Source organism: Taudactylus pleione, unplaced genomic scaffold (assembly GCF_031769625.1).
Source record: "Taudactylus pleione unplaced genomic scaffold, aTauple2 ptg000032l, whole genome shotgun sequence".
In the NCBI taxonomy this organism is placed as follows: Eukaryota; Metazoa; Chordata; class Amphibia; order Anura; family Myobatrachidae; genus Taudactylus; species Taudactylus pleione.
Genome location: NW_028284434.1, coordinates 31816315 through 31844291, shown reverse-complemented (window position 1 = coordinate 31844291; position 27977 = coordinate 31816315). Strand labels below are relative to the sequence as shown.

The 27977-nt window shown below is 45.0% G+C and overlaps 2 protein-coding genes across 3 annotated transcripts in view; one reads left to right on the top strand and one right to left on the bottom strand.

Moving 5' to 3' along the window:
* The window catches only part of ADAP1 (ArfGAP with dual PH domains 1), a 238444-nt gene that overhangs the window by 102885 nt on the left and 107582 nt on the right, over positions 1-27977 (top strand). The window lies entirely within an intron of this gene.
* LOC148539007 (uncharacterized) lies at positions 10872-26797 on the bottom strand. The gene is made up of 6 exons (XM_088451988.1): positions 26679-26797; positions 24110-24162; positions 18599-18658; positions 15376-15475; positions 13113-13234; positions 10872-11240 (listed from the first exon to the last, which is right to left on the bottom strand). The coding sequence occupies exons 1-6, from the start codon at positions 26729-26731 to the stop codon at positions 11095-11097; spliced, it is 534 nt and encodes a 177-aa protein (XP_088308114.1). The 5' UTR covers positions 26732-26797; the 3' UTR covers positions 10872-11094.

Below are 27977 nucleotides of genomic sequence, written 5' to 3'. Positions count from 1 at the left end.
TTTGTAGGATAACAGTCAGGTGTATGATTAACCAATCATAGCAAACAGGTGATAATGATCATCATTTTCATATGTTGGTTGAAACACAGTCATTAACTGAAACAGAATCAGCTGTGTAGGAGGCATACAACTGAGTGAGGAACAGCCAAACTCTGCTACAAAGGTGAGGTTGTGGAAGACAGTTTCATGTCACAGGTCATACACCATGGCAAGACTGAGCACAAGACACTAGGTAAGATCTCTCCCAGGCAAACATTTCAAAGCATACTGGGGTTTCAAGATGTGCTGTTCAAGCTCTTTTGAAGAAGCACAAAGAAACTAGTAACATTGAGGACTGTAGTTACAGTGGTCGGCCAAGGAAACTTTGCATCAGATAAAAGACACATCAAGCTTACTTCCCTTTGAAATCGGAAGATGTCCAACAATGCCATCAGCTCAGAACTGGCAGAAATCAGTGGGACCCAGGTACACCCATCTACTGTTTGGAGAAGTCTGGCCAGAAGTGTTCTTCATGGAAGAATTGCAGCCAAAAAGCCATACCTTCGATGTGGAAACAAGGCCAAACGACTCAACTATGCATGAAAACATAGGAACTGACATGTAGAAAAATGGCAGCAGGTACTCTGAACTAATAAGTCAAAATTTTAAATATTTGGATGTAACAGAAGACAGTTTGTTCGCTGAAGGGCTGGAGAGCGAAACAATAATGAGTGTCTGCAGGCAACAGTGAAGCATGGTGTAGGTTCCTTGCAAGTTTAGAGCTGCATTTCAGCAAATGGAGTTGGGAATTTGGTTAGAATTCTTGATGTCCTCAATGTTGAGAAATACAGGCAGGTACTTATCCATCATGCAGTACCATCAGGGAGACATCTGATTGGCTCCAAATTTATTCTACAGCACAACAATGACCCCAAACATACAGACAATGTCATTAAAAACTTCTTCAACGTAAAGAAGAACAAGGAGTCCTGGAAGTGATGATATGGCCCCCACAGATCCCTGATCTCAACATCATAGAGTCTGTCTGGGATAACATGAAGAGACAGAAAGATTTGAACAAGCCTACATATACAGAAGAGTTAGTTCTCCAAGATGTTTAGAACAACCTCCCTGCCGAGTTCCTTCAAAAACTTAGTGCAAGTGTACCTAGAAGAATTTATGCTGTTTTAAAGGCAAAGGGTGGTCACACCAAATATTGATTTGACTTAGATTTCACTTTGCATTTTGTTAATTGATAATAATAAACCATTGACACTTCTATTTTTGAAAGCATTCTTACATTGCAGCATTTTTCCACACCTGCCTAAAACTTTTCCATACTTTAGTAAATATACCCCATATTGTTTGGTGTATTTAAGTATGAATAATATATACAGTACCACACATTTACTAAGAATTGTAATTATAACTAGGGATGTGCAGGCTCGGATTAGTTCGGATTTTCCCGCCAACTTCGGATTTTTCCCATTAAAAATTGGGTGTCAGAAAGAGAAAAAACGTCATCTTTCATGGACAAACATAATCTTTCATGGACTTTTGTCCAGGAATGATGATGTTTGTCCATGAAAGATGACGTTTTGCCTCTTTCTGAGACCCAATTTTTGGCGGGAAAATCCGAACTTGGCGGGAAAATCCGAACTAATCCAGGCCTGCATATCCCTAATTTTAACTACTACACTATATGCGCCTTTCTGTTTGTCGTCTTTTTATTATATAACAGCAAATAATAAAGGCGGCCCTCGCAGAATCCAAACGTAAAAAAGACAATATTTTTTTATTCCAACGTTTCAATAAATATAAGCTAGTTTCATCAGGGACCAGCATACAAATAAGAATACCAGTTACAACTACCCAATTTCTCCACACATGAGAACAGAGAGTGGAACTCATGGTGGCACTCCGGAACACAGAACACTACCCTTAAACTGGGAACACACTACATGATTTATTGTTCAATATATTGTACACATCATATAGTGCATATGCCCAATCCGTTGTTCCCACCCGTCGCTCACCGCATCATTCCATCTGCTTGCTGCACGTCAGACTTGATGATGCGATGTACAATGTGGTGCACATCGTGTATTGTGTATGCAGGACCGCACATAGGGCCTGATTCAGGACTGTATGCTAATTTTACCACTTAGCAAATGCTAAAATATGCTAATGCATCAGCCGGCGGAATTCATATTGAGACGCCCACCGGTGCCCTCGCAGCTGCCTCCAACTGTGTACACATACGCAGCATCGGACGCAGATCCTGAAAACATCAACTCCTCGGGTGAGTCTATGGTCACTCAGAATGACTGCGGTGAGACGCTGGAGCTTTGTTCTCTGAGTGCGCAATTGTAGTTGTTGGCTAGTACATGCCCAGGAAACTGCCCAACACGCCTGCGTTTTGCCCGGGACTCCCCGTAATCACCCACAAAATAGTTTCTTCCTGTCAATCAATTGAGAGTAAATCCTCACAGCAAGCTTGATCGCAATTCATTCGTCGTGCGTGGGCAATGCAGCTGTGGCGCAAGCGCCGACCACCAATAATCGCTCAGCTGCTTGAAAATCGGCATATCGTCCATCTCTGGATCAGGCCCATAGTGTACATGAGACACAATTATTTGGATACAATCCCCCGACACAATATATTGCGTTTGGAAGATTACATAGTGTGTACACTCTATATCATGTGTTGTGAGATTTAGGGGTCTTTTTACTAAGCTGTGTTAGGAGATAAAGTGAACGGTGAGAAGGTACCCGCCAATCAGCTCCTAATTGCCATTTTTCAAACACAGCCTGTGACATGGCAGTTAGGAGCTAATTGGCTGGTACCTTATCACCGTTCACTTTATCTCCTAACACTGCTTAGTAAATAGACCCCTTAGTGACATTGAGACTACATCGTTTGTTACAGTGTATAGTGTGTCCCCAGCTTTATATTAAGTAAGCAGCTATAACCCTGTAGGAAGAAAAAATAAAAATAAACAAAGTATAAGAAGGACACTGGGCCTGATTCAGTACGGATTGCAACTGTGATAGCGGATGCAATTACACACGCAGTCTCACCGCGATGACATGCTAATCCCCTGTGATCGCTGTGCCATCACAGCACAACATAAGGACGCCCACCTTACCTTACACACATCGAGAACATCGCAGCCTCACACACACTTGCACAAGCTCTGACCTTATTCAGGAATGGCTAACCTCATCACACGCTGCGTATGGCATCACAGCGGATAATTTATGCACACCCCTGCAACACCATTCAAACACACTGGCACACCTGCGTTTCACTGACCACTGCCCGTCACCTCCCACAAACGGTACTTCCTGTCAATCACTCTGTCATGGGTCTGCGTAGTCACTGAGATCGCAGTCCCGATCACAGTGGGGGGTTCGCGTACGCACACTGTGATGCATATGCATGCGCAGAATGCAACAATCGCTCAGTTGCATGTGTAATTGCAGTTGCGATGCTTGCTGAATCAGTCCCAGAGACAGTAGTTGTTATACAACATGAACAATCTGTAACACAATCACAATATTACATTTACGTAAGAATGCAAGCACCAGAATCTAAACAATTAAAAAAATTACACATTATTATATTAAGTTGCAACTTTCTAGTTAAGTGCAAATTGACTAAAGTGAGAGTTTTTAGAAGTGGAGATGTTGCCCATAGCAACCAATCAAATTCTACTTAAGATTTAACTAGCACCTCCTAGAAGATAATAGCTAGAATCTGATTGGTTGCTATGGGAACATCTCCACTTCTAAAAACTTACTTTAGTACATTTACCCCTAGGTTTTTCCACCTTGAGAGAATGAAGTGTATGTTAGGGTATATAGATCCCAGCGATGATCATCCTGACTGTTTACAATACTGGAAGCAGATTACCGGCGGTCAAAATGTCAACAAATCTCAATGGTGAGTAATAGGGTTATGCTGGGGGAGGGGGTGGTTAGTGTTAGGCTGCGGGAGGAGGCGGTTAGGGTTAGGCTGCGGGAGGGGGTGGTTAGTGTTAGGCTGCGGGAGGGGGCAGTTAGGGTTAGGCTGCGGGAGGGGGTGGTTAGTGTTAGGCTGCGAGAGGGGGCGGTTACTGTTAGGCTGCGGGAGGAGGTGGTTAGTGTTAGGCTGCGGGAGGAGGCGGTTAGTGTTAGGCTGCGGGAGGAGGCGGTTAGGGTTATGCTTCAGGAGGGGGTGGTTAGTGTTAGGCTGCGGGAGGAGGCGGTTAGGGTTATGCTGCGGGAGGGGGTGGTTAGTGTTAGGCTGCGGGAGGAGGTGGTTAGGGTTATGCTGTGGGAGGGGGTGGTTAGTGTTAGGCTGCGGCAGGGGGCAGTTAGGGTTAGGCTGTAGAAGGGGGTGGTTAAGGTTAGGCTGTGGGAGGGGTGGGTTAGGGATAGAATACTCACTAAAAAATTCGTCTGCATTTTCACTGTGTGGAATCTGCTACTGGTATTGTACCCAACCCATATGTTAGTTAGAGCCAGCAGGTTAGGCTCAGTTCCTGCATGCACTGCCATTATTACTTCAGTCACCTTCTTACTAGTTATCAACAAAACAAGGTGCCTTATTCTGAGCCGTACCTAATGCGTTTGCAATTTCATCTGCTTTATGCAATCAGAAATCCATGAGAACATCCACCTGTATTCTGTGTCATAGGCATCTATGCAACCACCCCGACCACCCTGCCCCCAGACCTCTACTTGTGAGAACAGTTGTGTCCTTATGCAGGGGATTCAACAGAAGTTGGACAGATCCAGCATACGCTCACCTATGAGCAGGGCCGGACTGGGACTAAAAATAGGCCCTGGCATTTAAAGCAAAAAAGGCCCACCTTGCCTAAGCACCTGGCATAGACTTTTCCCCTTACTATTCCTGAATCCTCTCACTTTTAGTCTTTGGTCTTACAAATATAATTAATATTAGAACAACATACCAGTGGACATCATTCTCTGCTTTAAAATACACAGAACAGGGCTCATTCTGCAGGGGATTCAAACATGTGCCAAAGTCAAACATTTGGTATTTGGTTGGTGCTGTTAGGTAAAGCTGGCACTACATTGGTTTAGGTCACACACATAGAAAGGGAAGGCATTTTTCCAATTGACCAAGCCCTAGCTTAGCAGTTGTAGAGGATTAGATAGAGGTTACTGTAGGAAGTTTTTAGGGCATTGGAACTGCCATACACAACTGATGTATTTGCGCACACTTAAAAAAACAGGTGTGGCCTAGCTGGGACGGGGCATGACCACACAATAATACCTCCAATTTAAATGATGCCACACAGTAGTGCCCCTTTGTCACATTACACTGCACAGTAGTGTCCCTTAGTCATATTACACCACACAGAGCTCATTCACGCTATGCCACACAGAGCCCATTCACGTTATGCCACACAGTAGTACTCTTTAAACAGTACATTATGCCACACAGTAATGCCCCTTACACAATATGCCACACACAGTAATTCCCCTTATAACACATTATGCCACACAGTAATGCCTCTTATAAAATTATGCCACACACAGTAATGCCCCTCATAACATTATGGCATATAGTAACGCCCCTTACACATTATGTGACCCCACCAGCAACTCATGTCCCCCTATGTCCCTCCGGCAACCTCTCACACCACCCCTCTGTCCGTCCAGCAGACTCTGTCTTCCCCCTGTGTACCATCAGCAGGTGAATTTGTTGCAGGTCACCAGCGCACAGCAGGCAGCCGCAGCCATGGAGAGTTTTGTGTTGTCTATGTGCGGAAATTCCAATGATTATTAAAAAAATAGGTTGCAGCTTCAAATTGCCTAGGTACCTCTACTAGATTATGGGTAAATATTAAGGTGAGAGTTCACAGCGCCTGCTTTTATCTCTTGGGAGGAAAAAGGGGGTTGGAAGGGGGGTGGTTTGGGACAACATGGGGTAGATAGAGTATCGATCCCTAAAAAATGTAATCCACAACAATATTGTTTAAAAACAGTAAATATTTATTTCACCAGATTATAGTATTAAATATATTTAGCTCAGAATACATGTACTGTAAATGGCAAGATTCTCCATCTCAGTATAGATGATACTTTACATTTCATATGGCAAATAATAAATTAGTGATAAAAAAGCCTATCCGGCATTATATTCCATTCATAACGAAAATAAAGATTTAGCTTAAAAAATTAGACAGTATAAATACATGAATACTTATAAAAAAGTCCCATGATCTGATCCTTCCTGTGTCATAAAGTAACTAATGGGTACAAATTGATGTGCAGCTAAGAATATCTTTAGGAAAAAAACAGCTTAAACAATATAGGTTCAGGCTGTGGATATGGGTTGGGCATGAAATCCCGGTGGCTTAATAGCCGCCGGGCGAAATACTGACAGTGGAAGCCCGACAGGAGCAGAATCCCGACGGCGCAGGTAAGTCGCCTAACATTACCCTCCTCCCCCCCTAACCCTCCCTTGGGGGTGCCTAACCCTAAAACTTCCAGGGTGGTGCCTAACCCCCCCCCCCCTTCCCCTAGCCTAACCCTCCGGAAGCTGTCCTGCTGGATTCCGTCGTTGGGCTAAAGATAGGCGTCTAGATTTAGATGCCTGCCTTTTAGTTCCATGTCGGGATTTAGACAGCGGGATTCCGACGGACGCCTTTTCGTCCATCTGTCTATTAACTGTATCCCGTGGATATAGAGCCTGTAAATTAATGCAGTATGCGACTATAAATGTGCTTATAATGTCCAGAGATCTGATCCTCCGTGGTGTGAGTGCAATTATATAGTGCAATATGAAGATATACAAAAGTCCAATATACTAATCCTCATGTGTGCTCTTACTGTACATGGTTACCCACACTTATTCTACGGATGGTTAGTGCAGGCATGCAATAAACAAACGCTGTAGGTACTGTAGATGCACTCATCCTGCCAGTGTCTAGAAACATAGAATTTGACGGCAGATAAGAACCATATGGCCCTTTGGGTTAGAGATGGGTTAGGTTAGCATCAGGGTGTTAAGGTAGGTTGTTAGTGGTTAATGGTTGTTTGGGTATTAGTGTTAGGGTATCAGAGTTAGTGCTAGGAAGTTAGGGTATTAAGGTTAGGGGTTTGTTATAGTCGGGGGTTAAGGTTGCTTGGGTATTAGTGCTAGGGTATTAGAGTTAGGGGTTAGTGTTAAGTTAATAGGATTAAAGGTTTCATAGGATGTCTGTACTATAATATTCGAGGAGGCCATGACATGCACTGGACTACACCCATGTACACCATTATGCATACATTAAGGGCCCATCTAACACAGGGTCACTGGGTACTGCATGGCACATGTCACATCATAACAGTGGGTTGTGTCATCCCAGCAGCATCCCTCTACCCCACTAGACCCAGCACATAAGAGGGCCCTCCCCCTAGACATAGCATCAAGGAGGGCCCTCACCCCTAGACCCAGCACTAGGAGATCCCCTCCAAGACCTTCCTGTGCAGATACAGAGTCTCACTTCCCTGCAGGCACCCAGGGGGTCATTCAGACCTGGTCGTTAGCGCTGATGCGCTCGGACCGGGTCGATGGCCCCCCACAGAGCATGCGCACGACGGCGCCGGTCGTAGCCGGTCGTAGCGGGTCTCGATCCAAAGGGGGCGAGCTGTCGATGTTGATTGACAGCTCGCCCCGTTTGGAAGGCGGGCCGGGGGGGGTGGCAGCCCATGAGCCCATGAGAACGCCTACCGTTTGGGGGCGGCCCCACTGACATCACTAGTGATATCAGTGGAGAGCTTCCGGCTCAGACAGAGCCAGAAGCTCTCTGGGGATTACGACAAGGGAGACCCTACCCTAGGGTCTCGTCGTAAGCCCCGATGGTCGCGATGGTCTCTGACCATCGCGACCATCACCGGAGCGGTCGTTAGAGCTGTGGGTGTTAACCCACAGCCTAACGACCGCAACAGAGGCGGGCGGTCAGGATGCAAGCGGCCGCCCAGTTTCTGAGCAACCGCTTGCATCCTCCGACCGCCTCTGAATGAGGCCCCCAGGCCAATGGCCCTGCTCGGAGGGGTGGAAGCTTACCCTGGCGGGTTGGGAGTGCAGGTGCTGGGGGTGCTGGACAGAAGACCTCCTCTGCTCCCGTTTCCAGCATTGCTTCCTCCGCTCAATGCATCGCGCTGTCCCCGCAGTGCCACCGTCACTACCGCCTTCACCTCCCCGGACGTGCTGCTGCCTCAGCCCCGCTTGTTCTTCCTCCGTTTCACCCCGGGCTCATCTCTGAGCTACAGCAGTGCCAGCCCTGTTCCGCCGATAGCCACATGCTCTGCACTGGGGGCCAGGTAGTGTCAGACAGATCCGCTGTCATTCAGATCTGGCCAATCAGTGCTCGTGGACCGGCAGTTGTTGCTGAGTGGCTGCCAGTCCACAAGCTTTGATTGGCTCACGGCCTGCATCAGAGTTGAATGACAGCGGCCGCAGCGTGGCAGCGGCTTGGCTGCATGCTGGTGTGCTGGCGACCCGGCACTGGATCGGCCCATCTGGCCATCGGCCCATCTGGCATTTGCCAGAACTGCCAGATGTCCAGTCCGGCCCTGCCTATGAGTAGCCCGCAATTCGGTCTACATACCCACAGCAAACTTGTCCAATGTGTAAATGCCCTATTACCATCACGATGCCACCCACTAATGTCCACCGAGGACCGTAACTAGGGTGGTGCGACCAGTGCCATGGCACAGGGCACTGCAGGGCAGGGGGCTCTGTTTGGGCCTGTCAATTTTCCTGTTTATTATCATTCTCACTTGTAGCTTCCTCTTCTTTTATTGCCAGCATCTCCTGGCCTCCCCTATCTCTTCCCTGGCCCTTCTCCATGAGGCCATGGTCCCTTTTTGGGTGTACTAACTTATTTCCCTATTTGAAAAATGGGGGTGGGTGGTTGATGGCGCCAATGCTCTTTCTGGCACAGGGCACCAAAAAGTCTAGTTACGGCTCTGTGTCCACCCAGCCACAAGTTAGACATGTCCTCAGGCCCCAATGTTTGCGCAGTTTGATAAAATCATGAAATCCAAACGCAGACAGAACTGCGAGAAACTCTGAATCATCCCCAAGAAGGAGATTAATGGTTAATGATTGGAAGAACGCAATTAACTATTTGTAGATAACCTAATCACTAAGTAAGAGAGAGAGAGAATTGTGATTGTAAGTTCTGTACTAAATGCTGTTTTGTTAGTTGGACTCTAGGGGTTTTTTAGATGTGGAGATGTTTCCTATAGCAACCAATCAGATTCTACTTAACATTTATCTAGCACCTTCTAGGAGGTAATAGCGAGAATCTGATGTCCTTCCAGTTTGAGAGAAGGAATTGTATGTTAGAGCCAGACAAGCTAGGATTATTTATGTTTTGTTTATCTTGTGCTGTCAAATAAAACTATCTGTGGATACTTGTACCAAGACCCTGGACAGGTGTGCAACTAATTGGCTGCTGCATGCAAGGTACTGCCATTCACTCCAGGAAATGGCAACAGGCACCTAATATTGCGACAATATATACAATATATATACAGGGTGGAAATACCCTTATATAAAGGAAATGAGTAAGGAAATATTAATCCAGTGTCTACACATATGATATGGGAGTGGGGGAAAGCTTTGTAGGTGTCACCAGTATGGCGGCCATCTTGTAGTCGGCCATCTTTGATGCAAATGTAATTTTTTAAATGGTAAGGTAGTCATGTGACATATCAAACAGATGCAGAATTTTATAAGAAAAACAATGCTGTTCTTCGTTTTAACGTATATTAATTAATTCACGAGTTTTAACATACAGTTTATAGGATGTTCGAAGTGCTGTCCACTATGTTGCAGTGTTAAGACTATTCTCTTTTCCCATTCCTGATGAATGTTGACCAACATCTCTGGCTGAATCTGAACAGAATCCTAAACTTGAATATCGAGGCAATACTTACTAAGTACGCAATGACAGATTCCAAACCAGTCAGTACTCCCAAAGGCAGAAAAATAGCAAAAGCTATGCCACCAACATGCGAGGTAGAGATAGAGAAATTACCACATCAGAGTGCTGTTAGACATCTAATGTATGCAAGCATTGGAGTTTATCTAGACATCACACATGCTGTGAGCCGGTGAGCTAATTAATCCCTGGAAATAGCCACTTAATGGCCAATTAACTCTTGGAAGCAACACTAGACTTTAGCTAAAATAATCTTGAGATACTTATAGGGTTCAACTTCCTAGAAATTAAGAGTTTTCAAAGTCTGGAAATTTCATATTGAAATCTTTTTATGATGCTGACTGGGAATTGGATGTGGATGACCGTCGTTCATATACGGAAAACCGGTTTGTACTAGCAGGTGCAGCCATCAGATGGCAAGCAGAAAGCAACACATTCTTGCCGTATCCACTACTGAGGCAGAGTACATGGCACAGAAACCGCCTAGTAAGTCTTGTGCCTAAAAGAGACTTTGGGGTAAATTTACTAACCGTCGGTTTTGAGTTTATTTCAAAACCAATGATCAGCGATGGGTATCAACATCAGATTAATGTCTTAAAACACAGCATTTACCATACATTGGTTTTGACTGGCATTTGATATACTACATTGTTACCCTTAAGATTTCAAACCCCAATACCATATTATGCCTCTCTGACTGTGGGTCCTAGTATCCAGCATGTATAATAGTGAGAGGCGATAATGCGGAGCGCACTGATCTCTAACAGGTCTGACAAACATCACCTTCATGTATAAAGGAGTCCACGCTTAGGGACATAGTAGCTCAAATACAAGGCAGGATTTTACCCCTTTGTCCCTCTTCCCACCACCTCATCATGTTTCTATGTAGTGAGAGGAGCACGATCAGCACAAGGCTTCACAAATACACTCAACATATTTTATAAACACAAAGATCTTTCTTTATTCCATCAATAATATATAGGGAATAATTGTGTTTTAATTAATTAAAAATAAAATAAAAATGATGAATGCAAATAATAAATGATGACAATTTTGCCCAATTATGCCAAATTATACCCGGGGGTGGTTGTTTTTTTTAGCGCCTAAATTTTTTCATGAATTTAGGGCTCTTTAATTTCATTTTTTTCATTTTGGTAATTTTTGGTTAGATATTTTTTATGTTCATTTTCTTGAATTGTGCTTTTGCTGTTTTGACAATTTTTGGTATTTTCTGCTTCTGCTTCTTCTGCTTTCTGACGGTGTGACTTGTTGTTTCAGTCTCTTCCTCAGAATGTTCATGGGCTTCTGATCCTAAAAGAAATCATGAGAAATATAAATGCAGAATAGGAAAGACATGGAATATCCTGCTGATCGTGGGTCATTATAGTAGTCAGGGGATTGCTGCATGTACTGGATGTTCGATCCAGCACACGTCGAGCAGTCTGACCGTGTGTACCCTACATTAGTGTAATATTAAACCTGCAGATGCTAGGAGGTACTGCATGCTGTATGCGCTATCTTACCTGGCAGAACTGTAAATTATAGAGACAGTAATAAAAAATTGGTAAAATAAATCCTCCCTCCCTTACTGTGCATCAGGACTGTCCTATAGGGGAGCGCTCACACAGGGGTCTATTTACTAACATGGCTCTTTTTGCTGAGAAAATGTCCCTCCTGCTTCGCCTGCTACCACTGCTAAGCAGGAGGTGGCTACTGTGATAGTTATTATTGCAGCTTCTGCCGAAGTGGGTGATGGTAAAGTCCCCCTCTCTGCGGTGAGAGCTACGGCACACAGCGCATTCCTGCAGGGTTACCTCCATGTGTGAAGAGAGATAAGAAGCCGCGATCAGCTGGGAGCCGCCTGCACTGCACGGAGGAGTCACACACTGACCACCTGATCAGCTTCAACAGAGGGTTTTTTTATACAGCAGAAGAACTTTATTTATAATGAACAAAATTAACAACAGCATAGAACCGACCTCGGCTCTGCAGTCTGCACTGCAGAGAGGGCAGATAACGGCAGCTCTCATAGGCGAAGCCGTCGCTGGAGGTAAGCGCTAGCAGTGACTCATATCACACTGTAGTAACAGCTGAGAGACATATCGCCGCCATAGCAGCCTATGGCAGTGCGATATGCATGTCAGAACTTAGCGCAGGCAGAGAAAAAGAAGTGGAAATCGCTTAGTACATGTTGAGAAGTGATATGTACAGGGGCTTTCATTGTCTTTTTCATTTTTCACCCTTTTCTCCTGTTAGTAAATAGACCCCACAGACACACACACTACACACCAAAAGATGACCAGCCCAATGCTAATATTGTAAAAATAAGAGTGCAAACACTCATGGCACTACAAGTATCAGCATGCACTGACAAAACATACTGGTGGAATGAATAGCTTTTATAAAAAAAAACAGGTCCTAATATATGTATTTATGGGGGTGGTAAGACATTTAGTGGTCTATTCATGAAGCAGAGACTAGCTGTTTAGCTGAAATCCGGGCCCCCTGCCCCATGCCTGTATCACATCACTGTACTATTGTACGGTGAGTGCAATTCATAAAGCAATGGAAAGCTCATCTTTCTGTCCCCTCCTGAGGTACAGATTCACCACAGATACTTCCCTGCTGTCTGTCCGGCACACGGCGCTGGTAACACCTCCTTTTCCCGGCGTCCATTGCAGCAGGTCTGACGTGACCAGCTGCTCTCAGACGCCGGGACATGCGCAGTGAGAAGCCGGTATATCGGGCTCCCGTTATGTCTGTCTTCTCACTGCATCCTGGGATCGCAAAGTGGTCGGACACCACAGGAAGACATCGGACAGGTAAGTATACATGAATGGCTACTAAACTTCACTATATATCACATCAATGTGAAGTGATATATAGTGATATCTTTTAGTAACCACCTCATGTTGTACATGAATAGACCCCTTAGACTTTAAGCTCCAATGGTGCAGAGACTGATGTGAATGATTGTATTGGGCAGCAACTAAAGGTGCCCAAGTTGGCTGCCTTACCCGCTGCAATAATGCAAAGCGCTTTCTGTCCTATTGGGAGAGATGTGTTACGTAAATAAAAGTACAGAACTATTACTGACAATTGTAGTGATAACAAGTGTTGGTTCACTTAGTATAAGTAATACCTAGTATTTACCACTTTGTAGAAGAAAGAAAGAAGTATTACCTAGTTTAGATAGGTGATGCTCTAGCATTCCCTCTATGTCCAAGTTGTGATCTGAGAGTCTTCCTGGTAGATGTTCATACTTTTCGTATTTTTTATTCAGAAGCCCATTTAGTACTTTGAAACTGAATTGTAAAAATAATGAGAAGATGTCTGTTGCTAATAGCAACACAAGACAGCCCAGATACTTGTTCCCCTAGTTTATCCATCATGGAGCCATAATCTTACTCTTAGGGGTAAATTTACTAAAGTGAGAGTTTTTAGAAGTGAGTTTCAGAAGAGATGCGGCCATTTGCGTGCGTAATCACAGTTGCGATCCTTGCTTAATCAGGCCCAGAGACAGTAGTTGTTGTACAAGATTAACAATCTATAACACAATCCCAATATTACATTTATGTAAGAATGCAAGCACCAGAATCTAAACAATTAAAAAAATGACACATTATTATATTAAGTTGCAACTTTCTAGTTAAGTGCAAATTGACTAAAGTGAGAGTTAGAAGTGGAGATGTTGCGCATAGCAACCAATCAGATTCTACTTAACATTTAACTAGCACCTTCTAGAAGATAATAGCTTGACTCTGATTGGTTGCTATGGGCAACATCTCTTCTAAAACTCACTTCTAAAAACTCTCACTTTAGTAAATTTACCTTAGCAAAATAAGACAATAAATTGTGAGATTCTATGATTTGCAGCTTTACCATAATTTCACATATTCCAGACAGATTTGAGTGCAAGAGGCATATTCATCATCAGAAGACAGATGACCCCTGATGAGTAAGTATCTAATCCCCATGGGTTGCGGCAGGGGATACTTAATTACCAGAGGAATTCAGGATTGCTCTGGTGCCAGGACATCTGCCCTGAAAAGTAGCTGTTACCGCATAGCGTGTTATTTACCATGGAATCGCCGGCTGACTATGCATGCATGGCCTGAAATCATGCATGTGCATTGCCGCAGGGCACTCAGTGCGTCCACAGCGGAGGGATCCGCTTCACAACTCCAGATCTCCTTCCCATAGGAAGCAGCGGGTCTCTGGGAATCACCACCATCTAAAGATGACATTAGCTGCTACTACTAAGCTCTGGAGTAATTTGCAGTCTGGAGCTTGGGTAATATGACAGTCAGGCAGCCCCATAGGGAGCTGCTTCTGCTGTCGGAAATGTAGATATTTGTTGCGATCCCTCAATGTTAAATTCAGGTGAAGCTTATTATTTGCAGGTACCCCCAAAAAATTATGTTTTCAGGGGGATATCCAGCAAATGTTATTTGTTAAATAGTCCCCAAATACTCAAAACCTCCAAAAATGTTCACTCTCCACCCCTTGAAGTTTATTAGTATAATTTGTCCTACTACACAACGCCTGGTTATTACATCCGTGTACAGATATAAGTGCATTACTGCCATTAGCTTGCATGGAATGTCCTGATCCACCCACAATTGTTCAGCTCCTCTAATCATAAACACTACAATGAACTCTCGCCATAAAGGACTCCATCTTACCATCCTAATCCATATGTGTCTGTGCCATCATGTGTAACTGGCACATATAGGGATAATATGCCATGGGAAGCAGTCACTGACTCTTCGTTATCCATCTCCTGACAAGAGAGATAACATAAATCTTATGCTGGTTACACACCTTACGGTGGTGCAATCTCGTGATGTAATGATACATTGCGGTACCATACACACTACAAGCTTCGCCAAACGACAGCGCAACGTATTGCTACGTTCTGCTTGTGACCACACTACACCTGCCATAGAATCGTCCCATGTGATGTGCAGCACAGCAGATGGGATGATTCAATGAACGAAGGCCGGGAACAATGGATTGGGTATACACACTATATGATGTGTATGATATATCGCTCCAATTCAGCTCTGAAGGATATATTGGATGTTAGATCATATAGAGTTTATTCAGCTTAAATCTAGCAGATGTGTCCTCCTGTACTAGACATAATTAAAGTGCATCAGTCACCTATTGATATTGGAGGCAGCCATTTGACGGTTAAACCAAAATGCATTAGAATGCAGCCTATCAATTCATTGGGTACTAATGACATCATCACTGAGGCACCTCATGACCAATGGTCACAAGGCAATAGTTCCTGTTGTGTTAGGCTGCATCCTTATGAATATTGGTTAAATCTGCAAAATGGTTTCCTCACTGTGTATAAGTGACAGGTGCTCTTACAGATATTTGAGGTTAGAGAGCCTATAAAATGTAATATAATGTGTAGAGACTGTTAGTAACTTACAAGATGCGGAAGAAAATCCATGCTCCTGAGCATATTGCGATGCCGAAGAAAAAGGTACCAGCCACCGTCACCTTTGCTAGGATTCTCCGATGTGGTATAACTGTTCAGGAAAGAAAGATGAGAGAGACGTGTGATAAACTGTTACATGTGTATAGAGAAAATGGATATGGGAAAATATTACATATAGAGGAGTATTCAATATGAAACGTAAACTTCGCTGTCGAAGTTTACGTTTCATATCGGAGATTTTTCTGGGATAAAATATCGGGCTCGCGCCCGCTTTATCCCCGTATTCAATATCAAATCTACGAAAACGGGAAGGTGCGAAGTGGGATTTGCGTAACAAAACGACATTTTCCTTGAAAAAATTGTAGGACCCCCCTAAAGTTGTAAAAACATGGGGGATCACTATGGGTACCCCCGTTTTAGCCTGCAAATGAAAGTCGGGGATTTAAATAGCCGCAGCAGGTGTTTTTTTCCGACATTGAAGAAGTGTTGCAGAAGAGCACTTAGGTTATTTTTTTCGTTTTTTTAAGTGGTCCCATCAAATATGGGGTACATGAAAATGGGTACTAGCATATTTTTATGTCCCTAAAAAAAGTTTTTAAAATTCTGCATCTATGCACCTGCCGCAAATAGCCTATTCTAGAAAACACCTGCCGCATACTTGCAGAATAGCCCTGAACCTATTTCCCTATTTTTAAACACTTTTTTCCCATTTTTTTTTTACCCCAATTTTTAAATTAATTTTTTGGGGTGTCCCTATTTTTTTTTTTACTTTTTTTGACACAGTTATTTTTAAAATGTCATTCCCAGGGGTGCAAGCTTTTTTTTTTAAGCCTGCACCCCTAAAGCCCAATTCTGCACTTTTTTTCGCCACCTATTTAGTGGTGAAAAGTTATCCCCATTTTTTTTTCAAAGACTTTTCGAACCTGCGAAAAGTCTTTGAAATTGAATACAGTGTAAAACTAAAACCTGCGATAATGATGTCATAGGTGCGATATTAACGCAAAAAACTGAGTTTTCGCTCCATATTGAATTCCCCTATTAGAGAGACACATCATATCTGGAAGACTGGGATTTGTGGAAGGTGCCTATATATGCTGTGATACTGCAGCTGATATCTGGCAGATGGCCTGTTACCGCAGCACATGTAGCCTGAACCCAGCTTAGGTGCCGATAATGAGAAGGTGGACAAAGCTACTGTATCACTGCTGTCAGCCTATCGCGTGTGGTTATTTATGACCAGTCTAAGAATGGCTAAATCTTGTGTAATTCAGAAACTGAACGATAGTCCTGTCACAGGACCATGTAAAGCTGCACACTTGTCCAATTTTCGCGAGATCCGACTCCCGACCGACGAGTTTGCCTGACATTGGACAAGTGTGGACTCGCCGCCGACAGATCCTGGTCGCCTGTCGGGTCTCCTTGTTTTTAAAAACGAGGAGACCCGACCGCCAACCAAGCAACCAATGGTGTAGTGTGTAGCTGGCGAGCAATCTCTAGCCCTTGGGGCCCAACACACCATCAGCATAGCGGTGGTGCAGGATCCAGTGGCGGTGCTGCGGCGGGCATGGCAGTGGTGGCGGCAGTAGGCGACGGCGTCAAACTCTATGCAGAGTTCCCATTTCAAAAATAACGTCGCTGTGCCATTTTTGAAATTCAAGATGGCCAAGGTGAACCAATCACGGCTCACCGCGTGATTGCCCCGGTCCCTTGTGCCGACTAATATTAGCCAGTGCGAGGCGGCAGGAGTCAGTCCGGAGGTGGAGGAGGAGCAAGGAACAGCTCCTGAAGGGTGAAGACGCCAGGGAATCCCCAGTTGGGCGGCAGACATGCAAAACAGCTTAAAGGCCGTTGCCCTCCAGGTGAAGACGCGTAAGAAGTTCTGAGTAGACAGCGGCCATGCAAAATACCTTAAAGACCGCTGCCCCCTAGGTGAAGGTGCAGTGAAATAAACTATTAAAACATTCCATGTTGTGTTGTGTTTTTATTTTAATATTTTTTTTACAGGGGTACAATAGGTACCAGCGTGTCCTTAATGCCCCACCTGCTGGTACTTATGGTTCTCCAAGTACCAGCATATGGAGGAGGCTTGCCAAAAACCTGTAGTTCCACCTGTATAAGACAATATTACACTTTTACTAATGGACTATCAACTCGGCACCCACAGCCCAGGGGTGCCGGGGATAGCCCTAGGCAGGGGCATAGCAAGGTATTTGAAGGCCCCATAGCAAAAGTTTGTAAGGGCCCCTATGTACCACCCAATGGTGAAAAATTTATACAACACATGTAGCTTTGAAAAGGAAGATGGACCCCCCCTCAGCTCTGGGCCCCATAGCAGCTGCACCCCTTGCACCTATGGTAGTTACGCCCATGGCCCTAGGCTTCATCCCTGGCCTTGGGTGCCCAGGGGATCGGGAACCTCTTTATTGGGGAGGATCCCTGCTTCTCCGGGAATCCCAGTCCTTGGCTGACTAGTTAGGGGGGATGAATGCTTTGGCCAGGGGGACCTTGTCAAGTGTGTTCCCTGGCTGTGGCATTACCCCTCTAGGGTTGAACCTGGTGCTGGTTCTGAAAATACGGGGGACCCCTACTTGTTTTGTTCCTCATATTGTAGAACCAGTGCCAGCCCTAAGAGCCTGGTGCTGGTTCATCAAATATGGGGGACCTCTACACATTTTATTCCCTGTTTTTTTGAACCAAGGCCAGCTCAAAGAGCCCGGGGCTGGTTATGCCACTGTGGGGGAATCCACGCAGTTGTATTTTGTTGTTTTTGGAAACCTGAAATTCTGCCCCATCCAATAATCAGATTATTAACTCTTATTAAATTAAATTCCTCATTAATAAATCCCCTTTCCTGCACAGCCGAATGTATTTTATCAGCTGACTGTTTCAGCTGACACAGATTGGAGGTCTGCTGAAAAATTGGACAGGTGAGTAACGAGGATTGGGTGTAGAATCTGCGAGCAGGTCTGCAGTAGGATTGTATAAGCAGTCTGATCCGTGGTCTGATCTGCCATGGATTGGACAAGTGTGTACCCAGCAGTCAGTGACAAGCACTGGCTGAGGTGGCATCTTACACACTAACATAAGCAACCATGTATTATGTACACTTTAGAGGACTAATAATGTAATTTCCAGCCAACAAGGTAAATATTTTCATTTAGACTTTTGCAGCAAGAAAACTGGTGCAGGGCAGAAAATAAAATAATTACTATACCTATATCCCAGTCAAAGCTCCTTTTGGTAATGGAATGCTCCACTATATCTATTGCCGGTCCTTTAAAATAAACAGAAATGCATACATTATATACAAACCTGGATTACTGACAAGGTGGCACAGGCAGGCGCTTAGGGCCTGGTCCAATCTGCTGACACCATAATACTTAATTTAATAAATGAATACGTAGCACTCTCCAACCAATCCTGAAGTGCACAGGCAGGGCCGACGACAGCCGCGCCGGGCCCAGTTGACAGGGGGCGTGACCTAATTGTGGGAGGCGTGGCCACACCCCCTTAGATTTTTTTTTTTAAACTCATTTTTGCAGTGCCGCGTACTGGGGAGGGTAGCGCTGTGTGCCCCTCAACCCTGCGCACAGCTATTGGGAGGCGCGATCAGTGTGATCACTTCCCCCATAGGCATAGTTGACTGCTCCGGTTGCTGCTTTAGCAGCCGCGAGCACTCTCCCAGTGCAGCCCAGCACACAACAGCGTGTGCTGGGTTGCTGTGACGTAAGAGGGAGGGGGAACGGTCCTAGACCCGGGCCACCACCAGGTCCCTCCAGCAAGCCTGGGCCCGGGTAATTAGTACCCGCTCTCCCCTCTCTCGGCGCCCCTGTGCACAGGAGGAAACATCTACAGCACTAGAGAGGGAGAGAAGGAGCTATCCCTCAATAACATGTCTAAGCATAAGTGTCAGAGGAGTGTATGCTGAGACCTGATTGGAGGAGACCAATGTATGCTTCCCTATCCCCTGTTACTTAGCCTGACGTGACTCACTGAGGATGAGAGCAGCCGCCAGCAGACAGGCTCAGAGACGTTTTTTAGGGCTGGTCTGAGGCATTTTCTTACATAAATCCTGGACCAGACGCCACTGGTACAGTACAGGATTTATGTAAGTAGATTTAATATTGTATTTTATATTGTGACATTGTATATGATTGTCTTCGCTTGTATTCACTTTTATTTTTTTATCTACAACATTTTATGTGTGTGTGTCTGTGTGTGGGGGGGGGGGTGTCAGGGTTAAAGGAAAAAATTATTTAGTGGGCATGTATAGGGTACTATCTACTTTGGAAAAGCAGGTAGCCATGAATCCACACAGTCCCTATGACTACTTGAAATTGACTGAAACAAAGGTACAAAAATGCATTTCAGTTTTCAAATGAGATGATCAGTGCCATTTTGCTGCACTAATTATAAGGCACAATGATCCCTATGGCACAGTGATCCCTATGGCTACATGCATTTCCAAATAAGGTTCCTTGTGGTCACTTATAGGGAACCACCTGTGAGTATAACACATGACATGGACAAGCCCTGAGAGCATCTCAGTGTATTTTCATCCAGTAGATCTTACTGAGTAACACCCTCAGGGGAAGGAGCTGCTAATACAGTGTATTCCTCATTGTCAGGTGAAGGTTGTGATCTAACCAGCTCATTGCCAGTTTACTATGTCCCAGACAACATATTGTATACAGTCACCATGTGATTGCATGGACATTGCTGTGTAGGTGGGTTATATGTGTTATGGGGATGACCAGGGCTGGACTGGCCATCTGGCACTTCTGGCAAAATGCCAGAAGGGCCGATGCCCTTATCCGCTGGTCTAGTCCAAAAGCTTGTCTGACCAGCTCCATCTTCTGGTGCTCTGCTCGGCCGGCATGAAGAGAGGCAGGAGTGTGCCATGATGCCACGCTCTGTGACTCACAACACTCTGTGACTCACGATATTGCCCCCATGATGTTTTTTTTTCCCACCTGCATTTCAGAATCACATTGGTGAGACATACTGGCCCAGGTCGGTAATAATAACATACTGCTTAGGCGGCCAGTGTCAGTGGTTTTGTATACACATTAGCAGCCTTGTGCAGGCGCAGAGGAAAGGAAACCCAATATTTGGATATTATTTATAAAATAAAATAAATTGTCAATATACAGTTTAAAAAATCGCTGCAACGCACCTACATAAACAAACATCACATATAACATTATATATTATACAGTATATATCATATGCAACTTATATATGTTATATTATTTGCTTAAATTCTTAACACTATTTTCTCTAATACTACTCATACTTACCTACTTTTGAGGTTTCCTCTCTGGGAGAAGCCAGGAGAGAAGATGCACGTGGGCGATGGTGGGGGTGAGGCCAGACTATGTTCATCATTAGGCCCCGATTTTCATAGAATCGCATCACTAGGCTCCTCCCTCTCCTCTCGGACCACAGATTTCAGGAATTATTCTCCCTATACTGCCCACTACATTAGGAAGTGGGCGGAATGCGGGAGAAGTGCCTACTCATCAGCGGGTGCAGGGGGCTACCCAAAATAACACGAGCCTCTTGTAGCTTCCGGGAGAGTAGACAAATAAGGATACATAAAATAAATCCTTATGACAGGAATAAAGCATTTGTAATGTGCTCTGGCAATGACATAATGGGATGGTGTTACCAGAACAGGAATTGTACTTTGTATTATAGTGTAATGTGGGTGAGTAAATGCTTTGATAGAGTTGTTTCATCAGCTATAGGGCTCTCCTATAATACATTGGCCTGTTATCCTATATGAAATAGTTTAGCAATCTTTACTAATAGAAATTCATAGAAATAATTACCTTTAGCTGGAATTGGACGGCCTTGGGACCCCACGATGAGAAGTGTCACCAAAAGAAACCTCTTTAAAATCATAAATGCCATAATGCTGCTCCAGTACTTCCTCCACTCCAGATAACCACGACTTCCTAACCCGTTATCAGAGTCTCCCCACACAGCAGCAGCCATTTATTCCCACCTAGTGTCTGTGATGTAATAATGGCACCTATGAGCTACTGCATGGAGCCAGCTGGCCTGGATTAGGCCCCATAGGATTATATGGTGTGATTTATAATTACGTGCAAATATGTTTCTCATCAATCTACTAAGTATTAGTTTAGTACAAGCAACATATGTGTCATTTATATTTCTTAGGGCTATGCAAAAAATATATCCGTACCTATCTTTTGTATCTAGATGACCTCTCATCATAGAGATAAGAGATATATAGGGTCCTTTATCATAATGATGGAAAATAACATAGACTTCTCTATAAATCCTGATAGTAGCACATGGTTAGGTATGCTGCTTAGTCAAAAAATAATTGGATATTATCTGACAATACCAAATCCAGTGACACAAATGGTCTCTTTGTGGCAGATAGTGTTACCCAGTGGTGACACCAGAGGTGGGGCTGCAGCACAGTCCAAAATTCAAATAGGGGTACTCACCAACTGCCATATCACACGCTGCCAAACATAGATGGCTGCTACTCACTGGCAGTTGGTGAGGCTCCCCTATTTGAACTTTGGACTGCTCTGCAGCCCCACCCTTACCCCTACACTGGTCATTAATACATTGTATGAATAACTTACATTAATGACTAATACTTATTGGACAATTGATGCACTTTAAATGGCAGAAGTGAAACAAGTGATAACCAGGTAAAACATTTCATTAATAAATGACAGAGAGGTTATACTTATACTACAGATGTAACAAGCATTATCATGGCACCCGGCATATAATATTACTGCATCACACCATTCCCTATAATGTTGTATTGTAATAATATAACATACCTGTCTAAATTAGTATTTCATACATAGTACTGTTAGTGTCATCATACCTATAGCTGCCAGAGGATTCTGAAACCTGGGGAACTACAAATGACAGCATTCCTTGGCAGCCATCTTATGCTGGAAACTGTACACAGTGTCTTTCAAAGCATTTCTATGTAACCCCTTTATTGCTGAGGGTTTTCTCACCTTTGAGCTGAGGCCATTTTCCGACGTTAGCGCTCCCCACATTCCGACATCAGACTTTTTATATACCGTACCCACACACATTACACCGTGTTTTCTGAGAAGACTTTGTATTGTCAGAAAACACCATAAGTCTCATTGGTTAATATAACACATCAAATAAAATGGCCAAATAGGCGTTTTTCTTTTAATTATCATTTCAAAAAGCGAATCCAAAAGCCAACGTGATTTTTAGTTTTTAATAAACACAGATAAATACTTTGTTATTCTTGTTTTGGCATTATTCTTTTTTTTCACAAGATCCACAATACAACTTACAGTAATATATCTAAAGGTGAATGGAAGGCATTAAAAGATCTAAATGGATACAGAGATATAATTGTGCGCCCTGCCAACAAAGTGGGTGGGGTCAAATATATATATATATTAGTCAGAGCTAAATGTCTCAGGAAGTAAACAGCCTCCAATAAGTACACTTGATGGTAGAGACTCCTTCTGCGTGGTACTAGCACCCCTCCTGCTTGCCCTTAGGTGATCTTAGGGGGTCATTCAGACCCGCTCGCGAGCGCAGGGCGCTCGCAAGCGGGTCGAAGTTCCCCCAATGCGCATGCGCACGACGGAGGGAGCTCCGTCGTGCGCATGCGCGAGACCCGAATAACGACGGCCAAGCCGTCGTTATGGGTCTCGCACTAAAGGGGGAGTGCTGTCGATGGTGACTGACAGCATGCCCCCTTTAGAGGGCGTGCCGGGGGCGTGGTTGCCAGACGGATACCGTCTGAGTCCAGCCCCACTGACATCACTAGTGATGTCAGTGGGAGTGATTTTGGCTCTGATAGAGCCAAAATCACTCCAGGGCTTGTGGCAACGAGACCCTACCACAAGGGTCTCGTCGCAAGCCCGATGACCATCGCGACCATCTTTTTGGCCGCTCGCATATGCTGTGGGTGGTCACCCACAGCTATGCGAGCGGCCAGGAGTCCGCTCCATTTTAAGGTAGGAGGGCCCTGATTCAGAGCGAGCGCTCTGGTCCGAGCGTCCGGCTCTGAATCAGGCCCTTAGTTAGTATAGGTCCTTCCATTGCTAACTACATTAGAATGGGGTTCACCTTGACGTGGGAGATGGGCACACATATATGGCCAAACGTGCTAAGAATCTCATTTATGACCCATATTAATTGTACAGTTTATCATAATTGTTTTGGCTATCAGTATTCTTAGTGCTTAGAGTGTGCACCTGTATTTTCTTTTTCTTGCATATCAGTGGGAGTCACCAGAGTTCTTTCCCACAGCAAGCAGTAGTGATGGAACCTGCAGTGAAGACCAGAGCCCTCCTCCGGAGCACATAGCAGCGGGTAGGGACCTCTGAGGTACCGTATTGGAGACACGTGACAAGAAGAGAATATTAGGGAAGCATATGGGAATGTGACATCACCAATCTTCCCATGTCACACATGACAGGGAGTCTAAGAACTACTCTTGCAGACAGACCCTCTCAATTAATAAAATGCCCCTGCCAACAATGTATTAAATGTCCTCTATACATCTCCCAAGCATTTATTGGAAACGTGCCTATACACAGAGCCGGCCCTAACCAATTTGGTGCCCTAGGCAAGATTTTGGCTGGTGCCCCCTAGCACATAATCCCACCACACTACACTCTACAGACACTCTCCCCCACCTCTTCAAACATGATACTCATTTTCCACTTACCTCTTAGGCGTTCCTTCCTTTTCTTTTGTCCTCTTGTTTCTTTCTTTAAGAGTCTGGCAGGGGACATAAAATTGTGATTAATTTTCCCCCACTTTGACATATTTATTACATCTCCCTCTCTCTCTATAGAGATATATTGCTACATGTACACACATACACCCACAAGCACATATTTACAGCACACACCCACCTCACAGCACCGCATACTGCCCCTTCACTGCTCTCCTCACAGCACCCCTCTCAGCACAGCACCCCAGGCCTCATCCAGTACCCCTTTCCCAGCACAGCACCGCTGGGCTCATCCTGCACCCCTCATCCAGAACAGCACCTCTGGCCTCATTATGCACTCCTTATCCTGCAGTCAGCACCCCTCATTCAACACGGTAGTGGATAGATCCCCTTCAGTATTTGTACTCCGATGTCATCGGTTAATGTCCAAAGTAAATCCCTACTATCCACGTGGGCATAAAGGGGGAATGTAAACCTGTGGTGAGCAAAGCGAGCCACTGTGCCTGAAGCGTGGCAAGCAAAACGAGCTCCAAGGGGACAAATTTCTTCTTTTTGTGGAATGTATGGGCATGGAACTTCCACCCTCACTGCATGCCACTTCCAGGTACAAATATTGTAGGGGAGCTATACAATACCCATTCAGCACAGCACCCCTGTGCTCATTAATTATGGACCCCTTTACCCATCACAGCACCCGTCAGTCATCCAGGACAGTCAGCACCCCTGGCAAGGCTGGCCTCTATGCACCCCTTTCCCAGCACAGTCAGCACCTCTCAGTTATCCAGCAGCGCCCCTCTACTTCTGAGAGCTCAGCTGACTTACTTAGGGCCCCATTATCAATGATGCATAACCCCTATAGCGCTCGCTAAAAGGGTTATGTCATCCTTTCTGTATTTAACAAACAGCGATAATCTAAGATTACAGCTGTTTGTCACAGCATCGCTCTCGCCATCTTTAGATGACGAGACAGATGCAGTCCCCATTGCCTACAATGGGGATCCAGCGCAGCCTTTCTGGCTTCAGCGAAGTCTTCCAGACACTACCGGGTCCCCTCTGGGTTAAGTGCCATGCACCTGTACAGAAGGACCATCGCACATGCGCATTACACAGAAGACCATCGCTGACAGCATTTTCATTTGTGTCACTGTCACACTAAATAAAAAAATGCTTCTGGTGTTAGCTTTGTTAATAAATGGGGCCCTTAAGCCACGTACACACTAGACGTTATGTCAACCGATCTGGCGGATTGAACAATATATTGCCTACAGTGTGTACCCGCTAGGTCACTGAAGATAGCACGCGCCAGCGCATCGACAGCGGCATCATCTGTTGGACCTGCATGCAGGTCCGACAGGCGATATTGTCAGCAGGGGCTATGCTGCGGAATGCAGCATGGCCCCCGCTGTTGCTCTGTCGCTCCCAGCATCGGCAAGTATGTATGCACTTGCTAATACTGGGACCCGTGCCGGGTCCAGCTGCTAGCGATAAAGCAACGTCAAGTGTGTGTACCTAGCTTTAGGCTCACTCTCCTCAGGGCCGGGGAGGCAGTCGCAGCGACTCCTGCTTGTTTTTCCAGTTTCTGGCTTGTCCCTGCTGGACTTGGTGGGTACTGCGCAATGGATGAAGGCGAAGCCATGAGATGTGAGGAGTGGCTGCGGTTAGGCATGCGCAGCATACCCTCCCATGTCCATTTTACTTGGCGCAGCCCAGTGGTGGAACTAGTGAGTGGTGGCCTCACAGCACATAGGGTATCAGTAGTGGCATATAATGCAGAGTGCAACACAGAGGCGCCATATAATGCAGAGAGTGTCACAGTGAGCAACATATAATATAGAGAGCGTCGCAGTGAGCACCGTATAACACAGAGAGTTGCAATGAGTGCCATATAATGCAGAGAGCATCGCAGTTAAAACCATATAATGCAAGGACACCATATAATGCAGTGTCACAGTGAGCGGCATTTAATATAGAGAGCGTCGCAGTGAGAACCATATAACGCAGAGTGTTCCAATGAGCACCATATAATGCAGAGAGCACCGCAGTGAACACCATATAATGCCTGCGCTGGATCACATTGAGCAGCATATAATATAGAGAGCGTTGCAGTGAGCACCATATAATGCAAAGGCGCCATATAATGCAGAGTGTCACAGTGAGTGCCATATAACGCAGAGAGTTGCAAAGAGTGCCATATGATGCAGAGAGACCCGAAATGAGAGCCATATAACATGGAGAACATCACTGACCCTCATATAACTTATAGCACAGATAATATGCACAAACCCCTCACACACACATTACTACATTAATACCACCCCCCACTCACACACTACTGCATTAATACCCCCCCACTCACACACACACTACTACATTAATACCCCCCCACTCACACACACTACTACATTAATACCACCCCCCACTCACACACACACTACTACATTAATACACCACCCCACCACATTCAGTAAAACACATTCCAACCCCCCTCCCCCAGAAAAAAACCAATACAACCCTTCCCACTGCATACAGATACCACCCCCTAGATGACACTGGCACTTACCTGTCCTGCAAGAGGATGTGTGGTCCCTGCTGGGGCTGATCTCCATGGCACATGATGAAACGGGAGGAGAGGCTGCGACACAGTGACAGAGAGGGCTAGACCAGAAAGTAAGGGGTAGGGACTCGGGGTTAGGGGGCGGAGTCTCAGAGAAAGGAGGGTTCATGTAGAATAGACTGAGAGGAGGGGGCGGGGACTCGGGGGGAGGGGCTGGTTCTCAGGCAGTCTAGTGACATCCTGATCATGTATACAGTGAGGGTAAGAAGCCCCCTCCCACTCCTCCTCCATCCTCGGTAAGGGACCCGGCCAGCCGCAGGCAGCACAGAGAGTACTGTAATAATGAGTCAGTGTGACTCAATATTAGTACTGCTGGCTGTGGGCCCTGTTGTCGAGCGGCGGGGTGCCCCAAAGACATTCCAAATGCCCTAGGCATTTGCCTGTAATGCCTATGCCTAGGGTCGGTCCTGGGTGGGTCATTAAGATTTGTATGTTTGCTGTAATGGTGCATTGTATGTTGGAACAGGACAGCACAGAGTAGTGTATATACAGGTCCAGAACTTTATGTTATCACATCACCATAGTAGGCACCAAAAATATAATGTGACATCTGTAATACATAGGCAACTGTGCAAAAGCCCGTCGGCCATCGCATCACTGTGTACCCAGCTTTAGGTTTCAAACATAGATGACTTCCTGGTTCAAGCTTCATTTTATGTGCATCACAAGTTATTACATGCAGCATTATTCCTTGGTCAGGTGACGTACACCAGTGCGTCTGATTGGGTTGTTAAATCACATCATGTCAAAAAAATGTATCGGCTATTTCTAAGGGCTCAGTCACAGAGATGCAGTGTGCACTATTTTTAGTTTTTTGTTCTCCTGATCCTCATTCATGACAGAGCCTTAAGGAGAATTTTACACCAACATTAGGGATTAATGATCACTCTTTTATATGCATATAGCTGTTTGCAAATTTAAATTGGTAGCTCACTTGGGTAGTTAAACCTTGATAAATCCAGTTTTCAGTTGGCATGCCAAATGACAGCATCAGCTCAACTGGTAAGCTTGACATGGCGACTGCAAACTCATAGCTCACGGTTATCAGCCGTTTCAAATAAAAAAAATCAGTCGGCACAGACTGGATTTTGATTAGAATTGCTGACATTTAGGCCCAACCATGGAGTGGGATCTGGGCAGCTTGGTCTAGAACTGTCAAATTGTTCAACGTAATCACTCCATGTTTTATCAACTTACGATGGATCAGTCACACAGTTGAGGCCTTCATTTTATGGGCTGAACTAT

What these genes read in the sequence shown, in the direction of transcription:
- LOC148539007 (XM_088451988.1), bottom strand. Translation starts at nt 26,731, where the DNA reads ATGTGCCATGGAGATCAGCCCCAGCAGGGACCACACATCCTCTTGCAG. An exon ending in CACATCCTCTTGCAGGACAG is followed by an intron (nt 24,163 to 26,678) that starts GTAAGTGCCAGT and finishes GTCCCCTGCCAG; the next exon opens with ACTCTTAAAGAAAGAAACAA. An exon ending in GAGCTTTGACTGGGATATAG is followed by an intron (nt 15,476 to 18,598) that starts GTATAGTAATTA and finishes TTTCCTGAACAG; the next exon opens with TTATACCACATCGGAGAATC.